Source organism: Onthophagus taurus, chromosome 1 (genome assembly GCF_036711975.1).
Source record: "Onthophagus taurus isolate NC chromosome 1, IU_Otau_3.0, whole genome shotgun sequence".
NCBI classification, from domain to species: Eukaryota; Metazoa; Arthropoda; class Insecta; order Coleoptera; family Scarabaeidae; genus Onthophagus; species Onthophagus taurus.
In genome coordinates, this window is record NC_091966.1 from 18,541,986 (window position 1) to 18,561,822 (window position 19,837).

The 19,837-nt window shown below is 33.4% G+C and overlaps 1 protein-coding gene across 4 annotated transcripts in view; it reads right to left on the minus strand.

The window, feature by feature from the left end:
• The window catches only part of LOC111415637 (SCY1-like protein bma), a 265,493-nt gene that overhangs the window by 181,803 nt on the left and 63,853 nt on the right, over positions 1 to 19,837 (minus strand). For all 4 annotated transcript variants that reach the window (XM_071197964.1, XM_071197963.1, XM_071197957.1 and 1 more), the window contains exon 2: positions 4,728 to 5,283. In XM_071197964.1, coding sequence (XP_071054065.1) covers positions 4,728 to 4,907 — 180 coding nt within the window. In that variant the 5' untranslated portion in view covers positions 4,908 to 5,283. The remainder of the gene's footprint in view (positions 1 to 4,727; positions 5,284 to 19,837) is intronic.

Genomic DNA, 19,837 nt, shown 5'->3' on the forward strand with positions numbered 1-19,837 from the left:
ACAAAATGGTAGTATATCTGGATATGCCACCCAACTACACACTGGAAAGAAGAGGTGTGTGGGAAATTTCTTTATAAACGAATGATTGCGAAAAATTGCGCATCACATTGATCACATTGATGCAATTTTTCCCTATCACTAGCAGTAACAAGTGATAGGGAAAAATTGCTGACATTACTACTATTGAGAAAAAAACCATTCTGAAATCTGAAAAACTTCCCGAATGAGGTCCTAGTTAGGGCACAACAAAAAGGATGGATAATTGAAAAGCTGATGATGGAATGATTAAGACAAGTATGGAGTCGTAGACCAGGAAGATTATTAAATAAGGATATTAATTAATCATAGATGATTGCCCTTGGTTTAGACTTCTTGTCACAATAATAATACCTGGTGGAATAACATCCATACTACAACCTGTGTATGTATATGTATATTAACAAACTCGAGAATTAACAAAACCGGGAGCAATTAAAGGAGCTTCTGAACTTGTTCAGTGAGTGTAGGCGACATGGAAAACGATCCCTGAAAACAATATTATAACATCATTTAAGAAGTTTTGTATAATCCGAAGATGACGTAATATGGGAAGAAAATGATACATAAAAATGTAAGTATCGTTCTAAAACCCTTAATAAAATGTTATCGTTATAATGTGATTTTATTTTACTATTTTCCAAATTGCAACTATACGACTGCGAATCTAATCCGCACCCGATTGTAATCCGCATTTGATTTTAGAGCACATAAAATTTGTAAAAAAGGTGCGGATTACATTCGAGAAAATACGGTAATTAAATTGACCGATTGTTAATCTCATTGTAGAGTCTCTGAAGATGGCCATGGGTCGAAACTAGTAAGACTTAATTAAGAATATATATATTATTAATATACAGGGTGTCTCCGAAATGCGTGTACAACGGAAGACCACAGATTCCTTGGCTCAAAATAAGTCGATTTAAGTTAAGTTATCTATATCCAAAGTTACTTCGTTTCGCCGCTAGAGGACTTCAAAGTTAGCAAAAAAAAATTTTTTTTTTATAACTCGAAAACGCGTAAATCAATTGAAACCATTTTTCAGAAGTGAGTTCCTAGGTCCAATTCAACGTCAACGTCTTTTTACGGTTTTTGATACAATTTTAGAAACACAGGAATGATGGAAAAGTCATGTGTTCACCGGATATTACTCCATATTTTTTTTCTGGCCAGGCGACAATTACATTATTATAATTTCTGAACAGCCCATTTAGTTCTAAACCGTTTTTGTCTCTTATAAGATTTTGATTACATAAGTGGTTAAGCTAGAAAAAAGGTATTTTCGAATATCTGCAAGCCTTGTTTACGTCATTGCAGTTACAAAAATTACCTTATCGTAGTTAGCACTGATTTCAACCAATCTCAATTTATGTTTAGCCTGAATACAATATCATTAATTGACCAAAAGCGTGGGCATTCAATGATCCTCAAAGCATAATGTGTTAGGAAAAAACGTAGCCGTATTTAGTTGATTCAGTACGACAAAGACCAACTTTTAATCAATTCTAAGAAACAAAAGGATATACATGTGTTATTGCAATGATAAAACATAACTCTAGTATGCTTTGCATTTAACTGTCAGTTAACATCAATAAAGGGTTCTTGAAAGAGTGGCAGAAGATGTAAAGATGTTCTCTAAAGATGTTGTCCATAGGGTAATAAAAGAACAATTATTACACCCATACCACCTTCAAAAAGTGCAAGAGCTTTTACCTGTGAATCATGAAATACGTTTGACTGTCTGCCAACTCATACAAATCGAAAGAATACACGACCCACATTTTAGTAGAAGGATTTTATTGACCGATGATCACAGCAGTCCATCATCAGCATCAATTCAAAGTCAATGTTTGGGCTGGAATTATTGGCGATAACATCATTGACCGGTAATAATACCAAATCGGTTAAATGGCGAAGTTTATTTAAATTTATTAAGACAGTCGTTACCGCATTTGTTAGAAAAGTTACCTTTATTACTTCGCCGCGAACCAACAATATCCTGGTCGAAGGATTGGAAGGAGAACTGATGCCGCAATAAAATGGCCAGCAAGATCACCAGACCTTACACCGTGTGGTTATTTTCTCTGGGGGGCATTGAAGTCAAAAATCTATACCTCTACAATTGATAGCGAAGAGGAATTATGAAGAAAATTTTGGTTAGCATTTAATACATTAAATAATCGCGAAACAATGGACAGAGTGCAATTTAACGTTTTACGACGAGTAAATTTATGTATTTTGAAAAACGGTGATCATTATGAATAATTTTTGTAAATATTTCCTACTTGTTGTGTTTGTATTTGTTGAGTTTATTGTTACCTTTTGTTTCTTAGAATTGATTAAAAGTTTTTCTTTCTAGTACTGAAACAGCTAAATACGGCTACGTTTTTTCCTAACAGTGTATGCTTTTAGGATCATTGAATTCCCATGCTTTTGATCAATTAATAATCTTGTATTCACGTTAAAGATAAATTGCAATTAGTTGAAATCAGTGCCAACTACGGTGAGGTAACTTTTGTAACTACAATGGAGTAAACAAGTCTTGCAGATATTTACAAATACCTTTTTTCTGGCTTAACCACTTATGTAATCAAAATCTTATAAGAGACAAAAAACGGTTCAAAACTAAATGAGCTATTCAGAAATTATTATAATGTAATTGTCGCCTGGCCAGAAAAAAATATGGAGTAATATCCGGGAACACATGACTTTTCCATCATTCCTGTGTTTCTAAAATTGTATCAAAAACCATAAAAAGACGTTAATTGAACCTAGGAACTCACTTCTGAAAAATGGTTTCAATTGATTTACGCGTTTTCGAGTTATAAAAAATAAAAGAATTTTTTTTCCTAACTTTGAAGTCCTCTAGCGGCGAAACGAAGCAACTTTGGATATAGATAACTTAACTTAAATCGACCTATTTTGAGCCAAGGAATCTGTGGTCTTCCGTTGTACACGCATTTCGGAGACACCCTGTATATTACTAAGAATATTAAATTTAATTACCTTTTCACGAATCAAACAACTGGTATAATGGATTTTAACTATAATTATCTTGAAAATATTAGTCACACATTGGTTACTGCAAAATGGTTAAACATCAGAAACAAATTCAAATGTCAGTTCTTGTGTCTTGTGCACAGGTTAATTACTAAGGGGACTCCACATTACTTATATAATAAAATCCCTTATAGGACCGATGTTCATAACTTGAATCTTAGACACAAAAATACTATCGCCGTTCTTGCTCACAGGAAAGCCCTTTTTAGGCGCTCTTTTTCATATAATGTGGCTAAGGAGTATAATTCCTGTCCTCCTGAATGTAAAAATAAGTCTATTCGTCTTTAAAGTTAACTTGCGTAACACCTTGTTTCGGCTTCAGATCGTCAACATAAACCTTATGCTGCCTCAGTGCTCTGACTTTGGATTGTTATCTATTTATGGGAAGGTTATATAGGGAATCATTTGAATTGATTAATTAATTGTGGAAAATAATTGAATATGTAGTTATTAGTCGTTCTCAACTCTAGGTTGAGTTGAACAGATGGCATCCATCGTGATGGATGCCAATCTGGAGTCCGCCTATTGACCGCCGATTGTAATTAGTTTTGTATATAGAAAGAATTTCTTTTATTTTATTTTTTCTTTTATATTACTATGTTTACCTTTTTTATGTTGGTAGTTTCGATCAATAAAGTACTATTATTATTATTATATTATATGAAATTAAACACCCCAACTCCTAATATAAGCAATTTACTTTTGTAATTATTTTTTGTATTATTTTACTTTGTCTTGACGTAATCTTCACAAATAAGCGATAGATTTAAATCAACTCGACTTCAGCTTAAAAGAACATAATAAAATAAATTGAAAATTATTTTCTCCCTAATACCACATAATTTACAACACAACATAAATTCCATTTACGGTCAAAAGCGATTTTACTAAATGAACTGCAAATTGTTCTTACACTCTTGGGACGCGATATATTTTCCCATTCGCTTTTCATTTTTGCATACATAATTCATCAAGATAATTAGCGGGAAACTAAAATTGGTATTTTTTAGTACACATTTTCATTACAAAAAAAAAATACCCTCGAGAATATTTTTGTTTTTGTGCAACGAACAATCAATTATCAACATCCGCTTTTCCTCCCGTTTTATTTTGTTAAATCCAATATTAATTAATCTTTGAAATTTTTTTTAAAACTTTTCATTTTGACGGTAAACTGGAAAAAATGGGGTATCTTAGAAAAAATAAACAACGAAACTGAATTAAGTTGATTTACGTATTAATCAAGTTTCTAATCTCGCCGATCCGAAGCGAGTTAAGTCTGTGGGGTGGGTCGAAGTTTATTTGTCTTCCACATCCTTCAGTTTTTTGCGGGATGGGTGTACTAAGACGGGGGGTAATTGGAATTCCTTCGATGAGCCAACGAAAAATTTATCGATTTTCGACCTTTCGAATTCCGCCTTCCTACAGGATTTTCGCTTGACTTGGTCGGATAACGATCGGAGTCTGCGATTTTGCGGACGAACGCCCATTTAATTACTGTTTTTCACTGTTCTTTAGACGACTCATCATATCGATCAACGGTAATTGGCAATTCGAGTATCGTTAAAATTTATATCTTTTTATATAACTTTTATAAAATCAAATAATATCAAAATATAACAATTTCTTACCTTTCCATCGCTTTTTCTGTACGCATCGTGAATTCTCCAAACAAGTTCTGGACCAGCACTAGCAATTTGCTTCCCAATTTCAAAGAACTGACCGATCGGATTTGTTTCGATCGGTGTTTGAGCAGGAGCGCTGCTCTTGAATTTGGAAAACATTGCTGTGGCCGGCATTGAGATTTTCATAAGAACCTCCACTATGTCCAATTAATCATTAAAAAACACCGAATTTTTTGGAAGTGTTGGGTCGGGTTTGTTTGTTGAGGTTTGGCTAAATTTGGTTCAAGACAGAAAGGGGGCTCTTCAGGAAGTTTAGCTTAAATCTTGTGGATAGGAGAAACGAAAATTCTCGTCCTGTTAGAGGACGTTGAGGAGCAAATATTTGCACCAAGAGATAAATCGGGCTACGAACACTTTTCACGGGGTACCGATAATAAGATTATTTTGTCGAGCTCCTGGTTTTCCACCTGGAAAGCCTGATTTCCTACGTGTAAATTCGATGAACGGACTTCTCTGGAGACGGGATCTGTTGCTTTCTTTGCTTTTCTTCCTTCAGTATTTTCTGTAACAAAACGATTTTTTTAAGTTTATGACCTTTTTTACAGATTTATTTGAACTAAATCAAAGTGAATTAAATAAAGTTTGTCTCGGTTAAATACTAATTGAATGAGAATTGTACAAACGGCTCCCCGGTGATCAGTGGTGTTCAACTTTTCTCTCCTCGTAGCAGATAAAAACTTTCTCCCGTTATAAAATCCCAAAGCAATACAAACGAATCCGACGTCAAAACGTATTATCACGGTTCTAGAGAACTTTTATGTCCCCACAGAATACGTTACGGAACGCACCAAAAGCGCCACAGTTTCCGAGTAACTACCTCATATTAAGGCAATAATTCACATCCGCTCTGTTTGGTTGTATATCCGCATTATGCCAGATTGATCCGATGATGGGTTGTGGGTAATTCCACACATTATTTTTTTATTACGGCCACTTCATAAACTGAATCTTGTGCCCAATAACTTAAAGAACTTAAACATTTTAGTAATTTTAATAACATTCCTGTTGAACGCTATCTACGAAATCTCGACAATATCAAATACTTCTATCTAGTTTTCTTTGGTATTTCGTTATAGAAACTCAATCACGATATAGTTATAAAATTCGTCGATCGTTTCAATTACTAATACAAGTTGAAAGTCGTACGTGTCACAGTATGTATTGTGAACACCTGATGCGACAATGAAACCCGGTTCGCTATATCATAGGATATAAAAGCGATTGTGCGCGAACAGTTCGTTTCAAAAACTGGCTGTCATTGCAGTGAATCCACTAAAAGTAAATCTCCCTTTTATGTATGTGACAAGGGTCTAGGTGAATGAAAAGATCTCCCATATAACACAAAAACCCCTTTTTTCTTACACTTGAATATAAATCATTCTCCAGCAAAAGGTGTACATTTTCTAATTTTACAATAAATAGAACGTAAAAAATAGCAGTTTGAGAGTAGATCTCAAAATTGTAATAACTCGATGATATATTTTACGAAAATTTTTCTCGAATATTGTCTTTCAATTAGGAATGCCGTGACTGGTTTGTTTTTTAAACATACCATGTTTAATCATTTTCCGAAGCACAAAGAAAACTGTTCTTATTATAACTCAAGTCCAATTAATAGATGAGGAGATCGCGTGCAAAACTGAAACAATATATTTTTTATGACAATCTGTTCGTTATACGATCAATAAGTAATTGAGGAACTTATGACTAAATTGAATTAAGTAACCAAATCTCTATTTAATATTAAATAAGTAAATCTCATAATTCCAAACATCAAAAAATTGATTATTTAATTAAACTAAATTAACATTAATACTTTGAATATAAAAGTTTCGTTCCTTAATGTTGACTCAAAGTAAAGGAAAAAGTTAAATCCTGCTGTCAAGAAAGCCACAGAACTTATTTGAGTAATCAAATACAAGAATAAACCTAATACGATCAGGTGTTCCAAATCTGAGAATAATGTCTATACATATAATCCTCTAAATTACGTGATGGTCAAGGCTCATAAATTTCCTGAAGCGCAAATTCATAGAATACCAAGTCGATAAAATTCCCACTTTCGAGCAGCATCATTCTTATCTATATTTAGATAAGAATGATGATGTCTAACAATAAGACGCCCTTAAATCATCCCTTCTCCAACAAATCAACACTCGATGTTTCAAGATTAGCTATAAGTAGCATTAAAATATTGCACACAAACATTAGTAACTAGCAAGCTAAATCGCAACTAATTAAAAATTATATCGCTACTACCAAATAAACAATGCTAAAGCAACCCAATCTAATTTTAACACAACCCAACCTCACAGGACCTTAACCACAAACAAATTCATCTTCGTAGTAAGCTAATCCTGTACATAAACAAATCAACCCAAAAGTAAGTCAATTTTAAAGGAATCCAATTCTAAACCACGCCCAAATACAAAACAACCGATTCAACTCCAACACAATTCAATCACAGTAAGGGATGATCAGGGAGAAGGATGATGGGTTTGATTTGTCCAAGAGCATCATAAGATCTTGTAGATCCAATACAAAAATATTCTGAAGGTTGGGAAATAATCTGTTGCAGCGATGTAGATGCAAAATGTCCAGCCTGGGGAACTCGTATAATAGATACTAGAAAAAAGAACTAAAGAATGTTAGTAGGAACAGGAAGGTGGAGATCATAGGTAGGAAGAAGAGAAAGGCCTACCTCCGAAGAATCAATTTCAATTCAAAAAATATGGAGCACTTATTGAGCAGGAGTTATTAGGTCGAAATGTTAATAACTATGGCTTTTCTTCTGAAGAATATATACTTCCAAGTGAAGATGAAAGATAAAGTTTTGAGCGTAAGAAGAATGAAAAATCTCTCGCAATAATCTCCGCTTTTCCACTGCTATATAACATATCTGCGAAAACTAAGTAAAAGTTTTAGATTTTGCAGATTATACAGCAATAGTGACCAAACTAAGGAGAAGTTTCACAGATGTGCGTACCAGAACTGAATCGGCGCTTCATACTCTATATGGGTGTAATAGATGTTGAATTAAACACGCAGACGATGGAAATTCTAGGCTGTAACAGACTTTAATACCCCACAACGGGTAGAGATGAAGAGAGAAGTACATACCGTGTTATGATAATTAACAGGAAGTTAAATGTCGTTGATAGAGCTACAATGAGACAAAATATACCAAAAAGAATGGTAATCAAGATATATTTCGTCATAAGGAGTAAGGTTAATAGAATCCAAAACGCCGCAGTTATATATGGAGTATAAATTTCTTCACAAGAATATGAAGTAATTGGAAATCATTTAGAAAAGGATCTTGTATTCAACAACGGGAGAAAGCACTGTGTGGTATACTAGAAGCAATTAACTTTCGATTCATGAAAAGCTTAAAAGAAAATAAAGAGACATTGCAAGCTTAGAAAGAATAATAAAAGAAGTCCAGTTCTCTTGAAAGGCTGGTGGTGAAGTGTTCAAATAGTAGAGCAACAAATGAAATTTCAGTATCTGGATATAAATATTAACAGGTTATGATGGGATGAAAGAAGTTCGGCAACAGGTGACAAAGCAAACAAAATAGCGGCCTACAGCCTCAACCAACCAATGTGGAGAAACAAACCACAAAAACAAGAATATACAAAATAACGATAAGGCTCATTATGACTTATATAGCGGAAACAAGACCAGATCCATCAAAAACAAGGTGACTTCTTGAGACAACGGGAAAAAGTCTAAGGAGGATCTCTGGCAAAACCTTATGGAACAGTGAGCGAAGATGTCAGAAAAGTATGCAATGTAAAAAATATTAACGGATACTAATAGGTATTAACATAATGGATACTAAACAGAAAACAATAAAGCATTCAACACATCAACAAAATGGCAACCAACAGACTTGTGCGAGTAACAAGAGACAAATTACTTGACGGCAGAATGACAGCATATAGATGAGAGCAAAATCGATAAAGAAACAAGCTTAAGCTTCTTTTAGAAGAAGCTAGCTCAGTATTCCCATCAAACTGCAGTGTGGATCATGGACCAACCTCACAGTTATGTAACTTGGAAATTATAAAGAAAATCTTAGTAACTGAGAGTGGCGATACAAATATACCCTCACATATTACATTAGATATTTCCGTAGTCGCAACAATGATTATTCATGAAGCTATTTTATAACGCCTGAAAATTCAATAAACTTCTCTATTACACAACCGTTCTTTGTGTTCCAAATAACCTCCACCGTGGCCATGAAAAACTTGTTCAACCTAACAGTTTTCAATCGCCCCTATCACATCCAGAAAGTTTTAAGAAATGAAAAGGAAGAAAAAGTGAGTAGGATTCAATAGATTTATACTAGCAGATAGAGTAGATAAAAAATTGTTGTAAACCTTTTTAGGTGGTGTCAGTACTATATATCTTCACATAATGATCGTATCGTGTAATATATCTACTAAAATTTTATGCTTTCATAAGATAAGGTCGTATATATAAGACATAGTCGGTGTGGCCTAAACGTGATCACTGGACAAAAGTCCAGGGTGTGCAGTTAGAAAAGAGGACACTATATATAAGGTAAATAAGGATCTCTATAATATAACTTCAGCTTGTTAATAACTCTCTCTGTCGTGCTTATGAACAAAACATGAAGACTTAAAAATACATCCTGTGTGAATGTCCTTCTTTAAAAGATTTAAGATTTAGGTACGTCAGAAAAAAAGTAGTTAAGCATGATTAGAATCAGCGATACGTGTCCGAAGTGAATTCTGACATTTGAAAATCTGTAGGCTGATTGATTTATTCATACTCTGACATGAACAAAGATAAATGTACAAAACGACTAATAGGGCTGAAGGCAGACGCCTGCATTTCACAATTTCACATAAATACAACCTCGATGTCATTTAATTATTATTAAGGCTGGTATTGATCAGAAATCAACAATGTGAGAAAAAATTCCACACTGACAAAATGCAGGTGGTTCAACAGCTGAATGTGAGGGACTACACACAACATCGGGATTGCGCTGTGCGTATGCAGGTGTTTCTTGAAGAAAACCTCAATGTGAGAATAAGCAATCCAAGATCAGTGGACATGTATGTACAGCTGTGATTTTTTTCCGGTATTTAAAAAAAGTGTTTTTCTTCACAATCCCCATACCTTAAAGACTTGAAAAGTGCTATTATATGTACAAAGAAGTTGTGCATTTGATTAAACGAGACATGGTAGACACAGTCATAGACAACTTCCACCACAGATTTGAATTGTGTATTCAAGAGCTTGGTCGTCTCACAGGTGACATAATGTTTCATACCTAACGTTAAATTAAATGTGAGATAGTGATCTTTCGTTTTGTGAAGTAAAATAACTATTTCACCAATATCAAATGAGTATACTTCTATTTCAAAATCACTCATATCACCTATATGTTAAATTAAAATTCATTACAAATATGATTCTTAACCTATACGCGTAAACCTGGAGATTTATTCCTCATTACAAATAATGAATAATAGGTGAAAAAAATTGTAGTAAAAGTTTTTTAGTTTCCTAGATATTTATTAAATTTACTTTTAAATCAAGAATACATAGATATTACGTGTTATTAAGATGGCGATAAACAATTGCAATTTTAACAACTGTAGTTTAAGTGCGTGTCATTGCGAAATTTAAATTGTGTCGTCACATTTAACGTTTATACAAATTATGGCGTACAATTTCTCTAACGAAGAACTTATGCACATGGTACTCGTCTCTATGCAGAAAGGTTTCCAGATATTTAGATATCATCCGGCACGTGAATTCTTTTTACTTGTGAAGCAACGTCGTAGGGAAAATGGCAATATTCGACCGAAGCTTGGGCAACATGAAGGAGCAGTTAGACCTGTACACATTGTCAATCTTCAAGAGGAGGTTTTGGTTGCCGTCAAAGAGCAGCCTAGTATAAGCACTAAGATGGAGCAACATAGTGTATCACGATAAGAGATGCCGCAAATAGTTGTTAAAAAAAGGAATATAAGAAATAATTTATTTGTTATCAAATAATAATATCATGCTTGTAGCAGTCTTGAACTTACCAATCATTTATTTATTACTGTAATCTATAATTTTTCTAAGGTTATGAGAAAAGAAAACAATTAAGTCAGTCTCATATTATACTGATTTTATGCTGACAACCATTATCTTGTACCAATTTTACGGGAAATACGTCGTTTTGTATAACCCAGCGTTTAATACTGTAGGGGATTACCCGCCCAATCGATTTCGCTTGTGTTTAGGTTAGGGTGTTTAGGGTTGGGCGGCACGCATTTGTTTCTCATTCGTGATGAGCTTGCATGACGTGACGTCGGTCGACGTTTTAAATTTCGTAACGAGAACAAGTGCTTAAATTAAGTAAGATATTCTTGATTAAATATTTCAGTTGAATTAATGATAGTTAAAGTGTAACTTAAAAAGAAAAACAATCATGCCAAATCCCGGGAAAAAATCTCTCGTTGGCGTTATTTTGAGAAGGAAGAAAATAGTGCAAAATGTATTTTGTGTGGTGTAGAAATAAGTAGAGCAGCAAAAAAACAGGAACAACGACCTTGCAGAATCATTTGAAATTCAAACACCCAGATTATTTTATTATTTCTTTATTTACTTATACAGTTTTACCATTCATTTAAGAAAGAACCGGGGGTTATATAATATGATCAAATATATGGAAGCTTAAGTCATGCTCAAGATAATGCGCTCGCAAAATCATCTCCAGGTACCTCCGTATCCACCCAGATGTCCAGTCAGCCTTTGGTGCAACCGTCTCTGCAACAAGTATTCAACAAAAAAAGCTCTGGGACATCAACGACTCTCGTGCAAAAAAGTACCATTACTTGATTGGCGAAATGATCGACAATGAGACAATGTAGACAATGAGCCACTTTCCATCGTCGATCATCATATGGGATTTAAACGTCTGATCAATAATGCTTTGCCGCAATACACTGTTCCTGGCAGGACTGAGAAAATCATTCCAAACACGTATGAGAGATGGTTAGCAAACTAAAGGGCGAATTACAAACGGCTAAGATATAGTATTTACTACCTATCTTTGGACTTGTTCAGTAAATAATGCTGCATTTCTGAGTTACACAGGTGACTGGATATCAGAAAACTTTAAACTGAATCATGCCGTCCTAAACATGGTGCATTTCTGCATCAAACACATCAGAAAACATCAAAGGAGAACTTTTAGAATGTGTAACGAAATGGGAAATACAAATCACTAAAATTCAAGCGATGGTTCATGATAATGGCGCGAATATGGTTAAAACAATAAAGGAAACTGTACTTTCTTCAGAGCGTTGCTTCATACATACTCTCCAGCTGGTGATAAATGATGCATTAAGAAACAGTCCCCCAATAACAGAAATTCCGACTAGTGCCCGCTGCATTGTAACACATTTCAATCACTTGGGATATACAATAACTTGAAAGCATTAAATCTGAACTCGGACTGCTTAAACATAAACTGATTCAAGATTTCAGTTTCAGTATATATCTCAGAATCAAGGAGCGTGAATTTAGGAGATTATTGAACAACTGTTAAAGCTCTTAAGACCTTTCGAAGAGATAACAAAAATAACGAGTTCCACATATGCACCTATATCAGATGTGATACCTAGAACAGTTTCATTAACTGGATAAAAGATACGCTGATTCAACAAACTGAACACGTTGATTATTTTAGAAAGACGTTAATAGAAAATATGCAAGCTAGTTTTAACTTGGAGGATCTATGCTGTAACAAGCCATATTACTTGTGGACATTTTTAGATCGCCGGTAGAAGAATTTTTTTTTGACGTAGCTCAAGCTGACCAGGTCCGTGGAGTTGCCCTAGTTTTTCTACACGATTGGATCAAGTCGGTTGCGCTTTTCCTCATAAATCAAACCTGCCAAAAAATAGTCTTTCTGAATAAACAGAGCTTGCTGGTGTGATTAAGTATCATTTAGCAAGTTTCCTTAAAATGAGGAATCTATTATTGGTACTCAAAGCCCACCATTCATATGGGTTTATACTTCTGTCAGCCTTTGCTAACGCGATGTAGTGGGCGATTTCTTCAGCAGTGGCATTCTTGGGTTGCTCTTCAGAACGCTGCTCTGTCATAGATTCTTCAAAACATACCCAAAATAGTTTATGAGTTTCTTGACATTCCCACTTTCATTGATTAAACGTGGTCTTTTAGACGCCATTTCTGAATCCGAATCATCATTTTCGTCTTAGGTTTCGTTATACAAAACACGTTACAGTATTCACAATGTCCACAAAAAGCATTGTTGGGTCATGGAGAATCCTCATATTACTCGCAGAACACATTTTCAACAAAAATTTTCTGTGAATGTGTTTCCTGGAATTGTGAACGGACACTTATTAGCCCTTTCATTCTGTAGAATCAAATTAACTGGTGCTCATTTTTGCTCATTATTTTTTGTTGGAAGTGCGGCGACATCTAGATTATGTGCTTCGATAATGTTCTAGGATACTAAAAAAACTTTTGTTAAATTTTTTCACCTTTTAGTCATTATTTGTCATGAGGAGTAAATCTCCAAGTTATGTATATAGGTTGAGAATCACCTTGAATAATAGTTAAATACTTAATCAATATTCTGTCTAATCATGGTTAAATTGGATAAAATATGAAACCACAGACGATATTTTCAATAGTTTTAAGCTCCCGTTTGGTAATTTAAAGAAGTTTCATCACACACCTATTTATTGATTTATAGGCTTACTATAAAAACGCAAAAAGTAAAGTGTTGTTACTCCAATTAATCAAAATTTAATATTGCATCATTTATTAATTATCGTCTTGCATGTAGATGTGCTAAGTTAAATTTTTATTGGATACCTGAAAAATAATTTTCATTATTTTCTAAATTAATTATTTATATACAAATATTTTAATACTTATTACGTGTCATCAATAAATAATATTATTACTGTATTGCACTGTTAATATTGTTACATAATTCAAATCTGAATGAAACTAATAAAGTTTACTGATTGCGTCAATCTTTAGCCTACTTTTTCTTTATCGAAGGATTACCTTGATATCGATCTACAAACTTAAGAGAGAAGGTTTTGATAGGAGAAGTTTGGTATAGATAGCAGCTTTTTGGTAATTATCATTTACTATCAAAGTCTGAAAGTGGAGTCGAGTTATTTTAAGCTAGAAGATAACTTTACGAACGTGGAATGATTTAAGCCATCTGTAGTAAAAGTCGTGTCAAAACCAAACAATTATTTTAAGTTTAATTATGTTTTCATTCATTATCACTTATTTAATTATTTAGAATAAAATGATCGTATACAAAGTGATATCTTTTTTAGCATCTCAGAGATGCTAAATCATTGTGTTCGTATAAAGATGTGTGTATTTGTTTTAACTTTTAAGTAATTTGACGTGTCTTCTAAAGATGGTAATTTAATTACCGAAACCGGTCAAGACAAAAATAAAATAAAAAAGATATCACTTTGTATACGATCATTTTATTCTAAATAATTATTTTAAACACTAATAAAAATCACTTTTGTATTTTCGATACTACAAGCCAGAAATTCTTTTTCAATAAGATTATATTAGTGTTTATGTATGGTTAGCATAAAATTTAAAAAGTTAATAAATTTCATAAATTATTTTTTACAGAAATTTTTAATTTGTATTTTATAATATAACAGATGTAAGAAGCTGTTGGTAACAATAACGACGGGAATATTGAAAAACTTTGAAGTAGAACTACTAACCAATATCGTCAGCAATTAATGAGTTTTGCAAAGCAATTTTAATAAACTGAGTCGAGGACGAATTACTCGAACCCGGCGGAAGGGCAAATTGGTATTAGATTGGATCCGGCGTTGAATGAAAATTGTGGTTGGGTCTGCATTACGATTTTACCTAAACCAAACATAACCCAACCTAAATTTTAACGCACTCAAACATTTCTAGAAAACATTATTCAACGTCATAAAATAACAATTATGTTGAGTTGTTATTTTAAAGTAACATTGCAACTATTGTAAGTGATAAAGGAGTTAAAACCATTATGATGAAAAGGAGTACTTTATAATATATGATAAATAATATATCACGGTTTGAGATGTTTGCATTTACTTACAAGTCATCATTAATAATAAAGTGCAATTTGTCTTATTTTGAAGTATTTTTTGTTACAACCTATATTTATACTTCTTTTCTAAACTTTTTTTTTAACTTTCAGCTTTACAACCTTTCTCTTTTTTCAACAAAACATCCGCCCACCATCTTCCTTTTTAGGTAAATGGAGGATTTTCCACAAAATCAATGAAGCCCACGCGCTATTATTCCAGATGTTTTTAAGATGCTTTTACAACTTGCACATCATTGTAAAAAGCCGATTTTGATTATTAACCCATAGAAATTCGATGTCGGTTCTCTATATAACCTGCGACATCAACTCTAAACTTAAGTACAACCCAAAAAAAAATCAAAACGGGTAGCATTTTCCAACAATGTAATTGAAAGGTGAAAAGCGTTTTTAGTTATTTAGCCGCACCTTGAATTCGCTGAACAGTAATGGTTAAAGGAGCAGCTTTGATTCCTAACAGTTTACATAGGTTTGTTTTTAGTTCCATCCTCGTCTCTTTTCCAATGCACTTAACCAATCAAGCGTAAATTGAAAACGTGGTCTTAAAGTGTAAATTCTTAAAATGTTTACGCTTCGTCGTTATTTCTGTTTACTTCGGCTTTTAAAATTACGTTAAACGACCTTTCATGTTAATACACTCGACTCTTGTATTAATATCAAAGATAAATTCAATTATAAGGACATCATCTATAGAACTCTAAGGAATAGTTAATTAGAAGTCAACTAGTAAAACCATAACAAAAGGATCAATTGAATTGAACTTGTACAGGTGAAATTGAGCAATCTTCTCTGGCAATACGAGGATCACGCCGTAATAAAGTAACATTAACAGGAAGCAATTTGGCTGTTGCAATCACGACGTGGTACGGAAATGCATTCAATGCATAATTGTGTTTCCGCGAAACTTATTCGCTAACTTTGAACCAGCTGCTTTAAATTCCAGCAGTTAAAACTGTTCTAGACTCAGCACATCTCACTCGAAATTGTACCGCTTTCATTTGCTAATTTTATGCCGTCATAAAAAAGTGATAATTAAAACAATCATTTTAATAACGACGATATAATGTCGGTTTTATTAATTTTTGAGTTATAATTAATCCTTTTTAATTACATTGTAGGAGAAAAACATTTTCCTAAACTCGATACGATAACTTTTCCAATTGAATGAGTGTTAAGATTGAACCCGTAAATCTTTTGAAACCTCACATAACACGGCTATCAATCACCTTTTTATCCTTCAAAAATCTAAAATCGCCTTTTTTATTGTATTCAAATAAGTGGTGTTAAATCGTTTGCTTCGCAGCGATATATTGAGAAAATCTCGGAATATATAGTTAATTATTTATCTAACTAGTTAGTTTCCGAATCGACACCTGGTGTAACGTAATTTCAAGCCAACTCCCACATACGAAATGTCAACTTGTTAATACGCCTTAGTAACGTTCTGCAAACTAGGGTGAGTTTGTCACGGTTGTCGCCTCTGTGAGTTGATATCGCTTGAAATTTTGTATTAAACTTTGAGTTTACACAAACGAGTTGACAACATTGTCTATCAACTGGATTGGTTGGTCCCAAACTGTTTAAGGGAACAATTTTAGGTGGAGGTTGTCAAAACAATTATGAATCTGAATATCAAGGCAATATTGAAAGCAAGTTATTAGATACAAGATAACCAATTTTCATATCGTTTACACATCAATTTAAAGTAATAATCATCGGAAAATTAATGAGTACCCTTTCACATTTTCCTTTTTAGGTGAAAGCCTCCACTTAAAATTGTTCCCTTGAATTGCTTTTAAGGTAAAACCATATTTCAAAACTACCACCTGCACTTCGTAACCATTATAGATTATAATCGTGAATTCAACACCCGTAACACGCAAAGGATGTGTTTAAAATTTATATATAACACCAATTTATGAATCCAATTTTAATCGTTTATCTTTTCAATACACGCACGCGGACTATCAATTCGCGCACATTTAGATTTCTAATTTCGCAGCAGCACCATCTTTTGTTGGTCAGCTTTTAAATGACATTATTTAAATGAACACAAAATTTCAATATTATAGACAGACAATAATAACAATTCTAATAAATATTAATATTTGTGAAATATTGTGTATACAGGATGGTCCATTTAACGTGAGACAAGCAATTATCTCGAAAACGGTTCATTTTACATAAAAATGAACCAAATGAAAGTTATTGCTGCAATCATTATTTCATTCCATTTTATTTTGAATCAAGTAAAATACATTTATCTTTCTGTACTTTTATTAAAAAGGAACCGAAGGGACCGAAATCTCCTATCATCAGTATACATTCCTACCCATTTCCTACAAAACCCAATAAAATCTATCCAAAAATGACCTATCTCTTAATTTTGCTATTAAAATAGTTTATTTTTAAATTTCAAATTTAAAAATATAATATAGGCAATTTCAAAACCGATTTTCTAACCTATAACGGTAACAAACACGTGCACACATAATTCCATCTTGTTCGTTAGTTTAGACTCGATACGCAATTCTACTATTAATAATAACAGACAGTTTTCAATAAAGCGCTTTATAGAGATTTCAAAATGCAAATTGTCACGAGAGCTTTAAAATTAAATTGACGTAAGTGTTTTGGAATTTAATATTTAATCTAAAAGACAATTTTCAACATTTCAATGAATACAATTTTATATTGATTTTTAACATTTTTAAGTATAGTAGTTGTTTTTTGTAATAGGAAATTCGAAAGTTCCTGAAGATGGTCTTATAAAAGGACCGAAACCGGTAGAATTTATGACATTACATCCTTTTTAATAAAAGTACAGAAAGATAAAAGTATTTTACTTGATTCAAATGAAAGTTGTTCTGTGCGAAGGGGGACACCATATGACGATTTTGACCTTGACCTTAGTTTCAAGGTTATATGAAGGTCACGACCAATTTTTTAAATGGCACGCTATATATTTTATTATCAAATCTGAATCTGTGAATAAAAGTAAACTAATCAAAAAAAAAAATAAAAAAAATTTACTGTGTGGTTTTGCCAGTACAACAGCAAAACATCTTTTGAAAAAAAATTGAAACTTCTTCAGAAACAATGAACTAACGTTTATAATCTAGCAAGAACAAATAAGATTTATGAATTTTTAAACATTTTCCTACCCGCTTCGATACATTGTCTTTAGTTCTTAATTCTTAGAATACTATTTAAGAATGCTCAACAACAAAAATCCAGAAGAGGTACATCGGGTGATTTGCCTCGTCGGAAATACCTTTACAAAGAGGTCTACTAGGTTCCGACATTTCTCCGCCTTTGTCAATTTGATAATAGAATAACGCATAAAAAACAAGAGTTCGTGGAACTGCTTATGTCGGCTTTTTCAGAATATCGTTTTCAGAAACTCAATTGGTTGAATTGTTTTAAAATGAAACGGGTAAAACTAAATTTGCATAAAAACTGCTTGGGAACAAATGCTGAATTTATTTCATCGTTTTACATTAAGGCAAAGTGTTTAAACTAAGTCATTAAATCATGGATACTCTAAGTGTGGCAGAAAAATTTAGAAATGATTTTTATTTATAGAGAAAGTTACAGAAAAGTTGCTAATAGTATAGCTTTGTATTGAGAACGTTTTCCTGATCGAAATACGCCTTCGAGAAGTACCTTTTACAGAGTTGTGAATGATTTCACTAACGCTGAAAATGTGGAATCAAGTAAAAGAACTCGGCAAGCACTGTAACTACGGAAGAAAAGGAAATTGCGGTATTAGCTAGCGTTGAGATAAATCCTCAAGTTAGGACTCGACGACTTGCAATTGACGCCGGAATATCGAAGACCAGCATTTTAAGAATATTAAAGTGCAACAAGTATCACCCATACCACATTTCATTGCATCAACAGCTTTATGGAGGTGATTTTGAAAATCGATTAATATTTTGTCAATGTCAATTTTGTTAGATGACGTCTTACCAACGTTACTTGTAAATTTGAGCAGGGAAGAAAGACAAAATATGTAGAAGGACATGTAGAAGGCTGAAAAATGATGGGTGTCCAGCACATTTTTCACATATTGCACGTGAAGCTTGTTTTTAGATCGGGATTATGCTGGGCGATGGATTGGAAGGGGAGGTCCAATTTGCTGGCCTGCCAGATCACCTGATTTAACACCTCTTGATTTTTTTTTTGTGGGGCGTCCTTAAGGATAATGTTTATCGCGAAGTACCTACTACTATCTCAGGTACGGGGGGTCCATGAAAACATTAAAAATACTGCGCGTGATCAGTAAAAAAATTCGTAGGTTGCTACTTGAGAATACTCACTAGTCACTGTTGATATACATATCTTACACCGGCATTATACATTGGCGTCACGAACTTTACCAACTTTTTTGAAGAAAGTTATGTCAACGTGTATCAAAATAATAAACTTTATGAAAGCCAGAGCTTTGAACCACCGTCTTTTTAAGAAACTTTGTGCAGAAATGAGCTCTGAACACGAAGATACTCTAGCGAAAAATGGAAGTGTGTAAGCCAGATATAACCTTTAATTACCCGCGCCGGTGTATAAAATACACCAGTTCTACTAAAAAAGCGGTTAAAATCCAATGCGGTATCCCCCACTCATGCCCCTCGATGTAACCTACGACCGATGTGTTTACTAGATGCTCAGACACTTGCGCTTTGGTGGCTGGAAAGTTAGTTGGTTTATTGACAATTTATTTGGTGCACTACAGTCTGGTGTATGAAATACACCGCGCGGGTAGCTATGTAAGAAATATTGACTGCCATTTAGGGCTCTTATTTGTCCATAGAATTAGTGTTTATGTCGTTTTTTGAACATTTTTATCATTTTAGGGACAAAGTAAAAATAAAGGATTCCAAAAAATTGACGC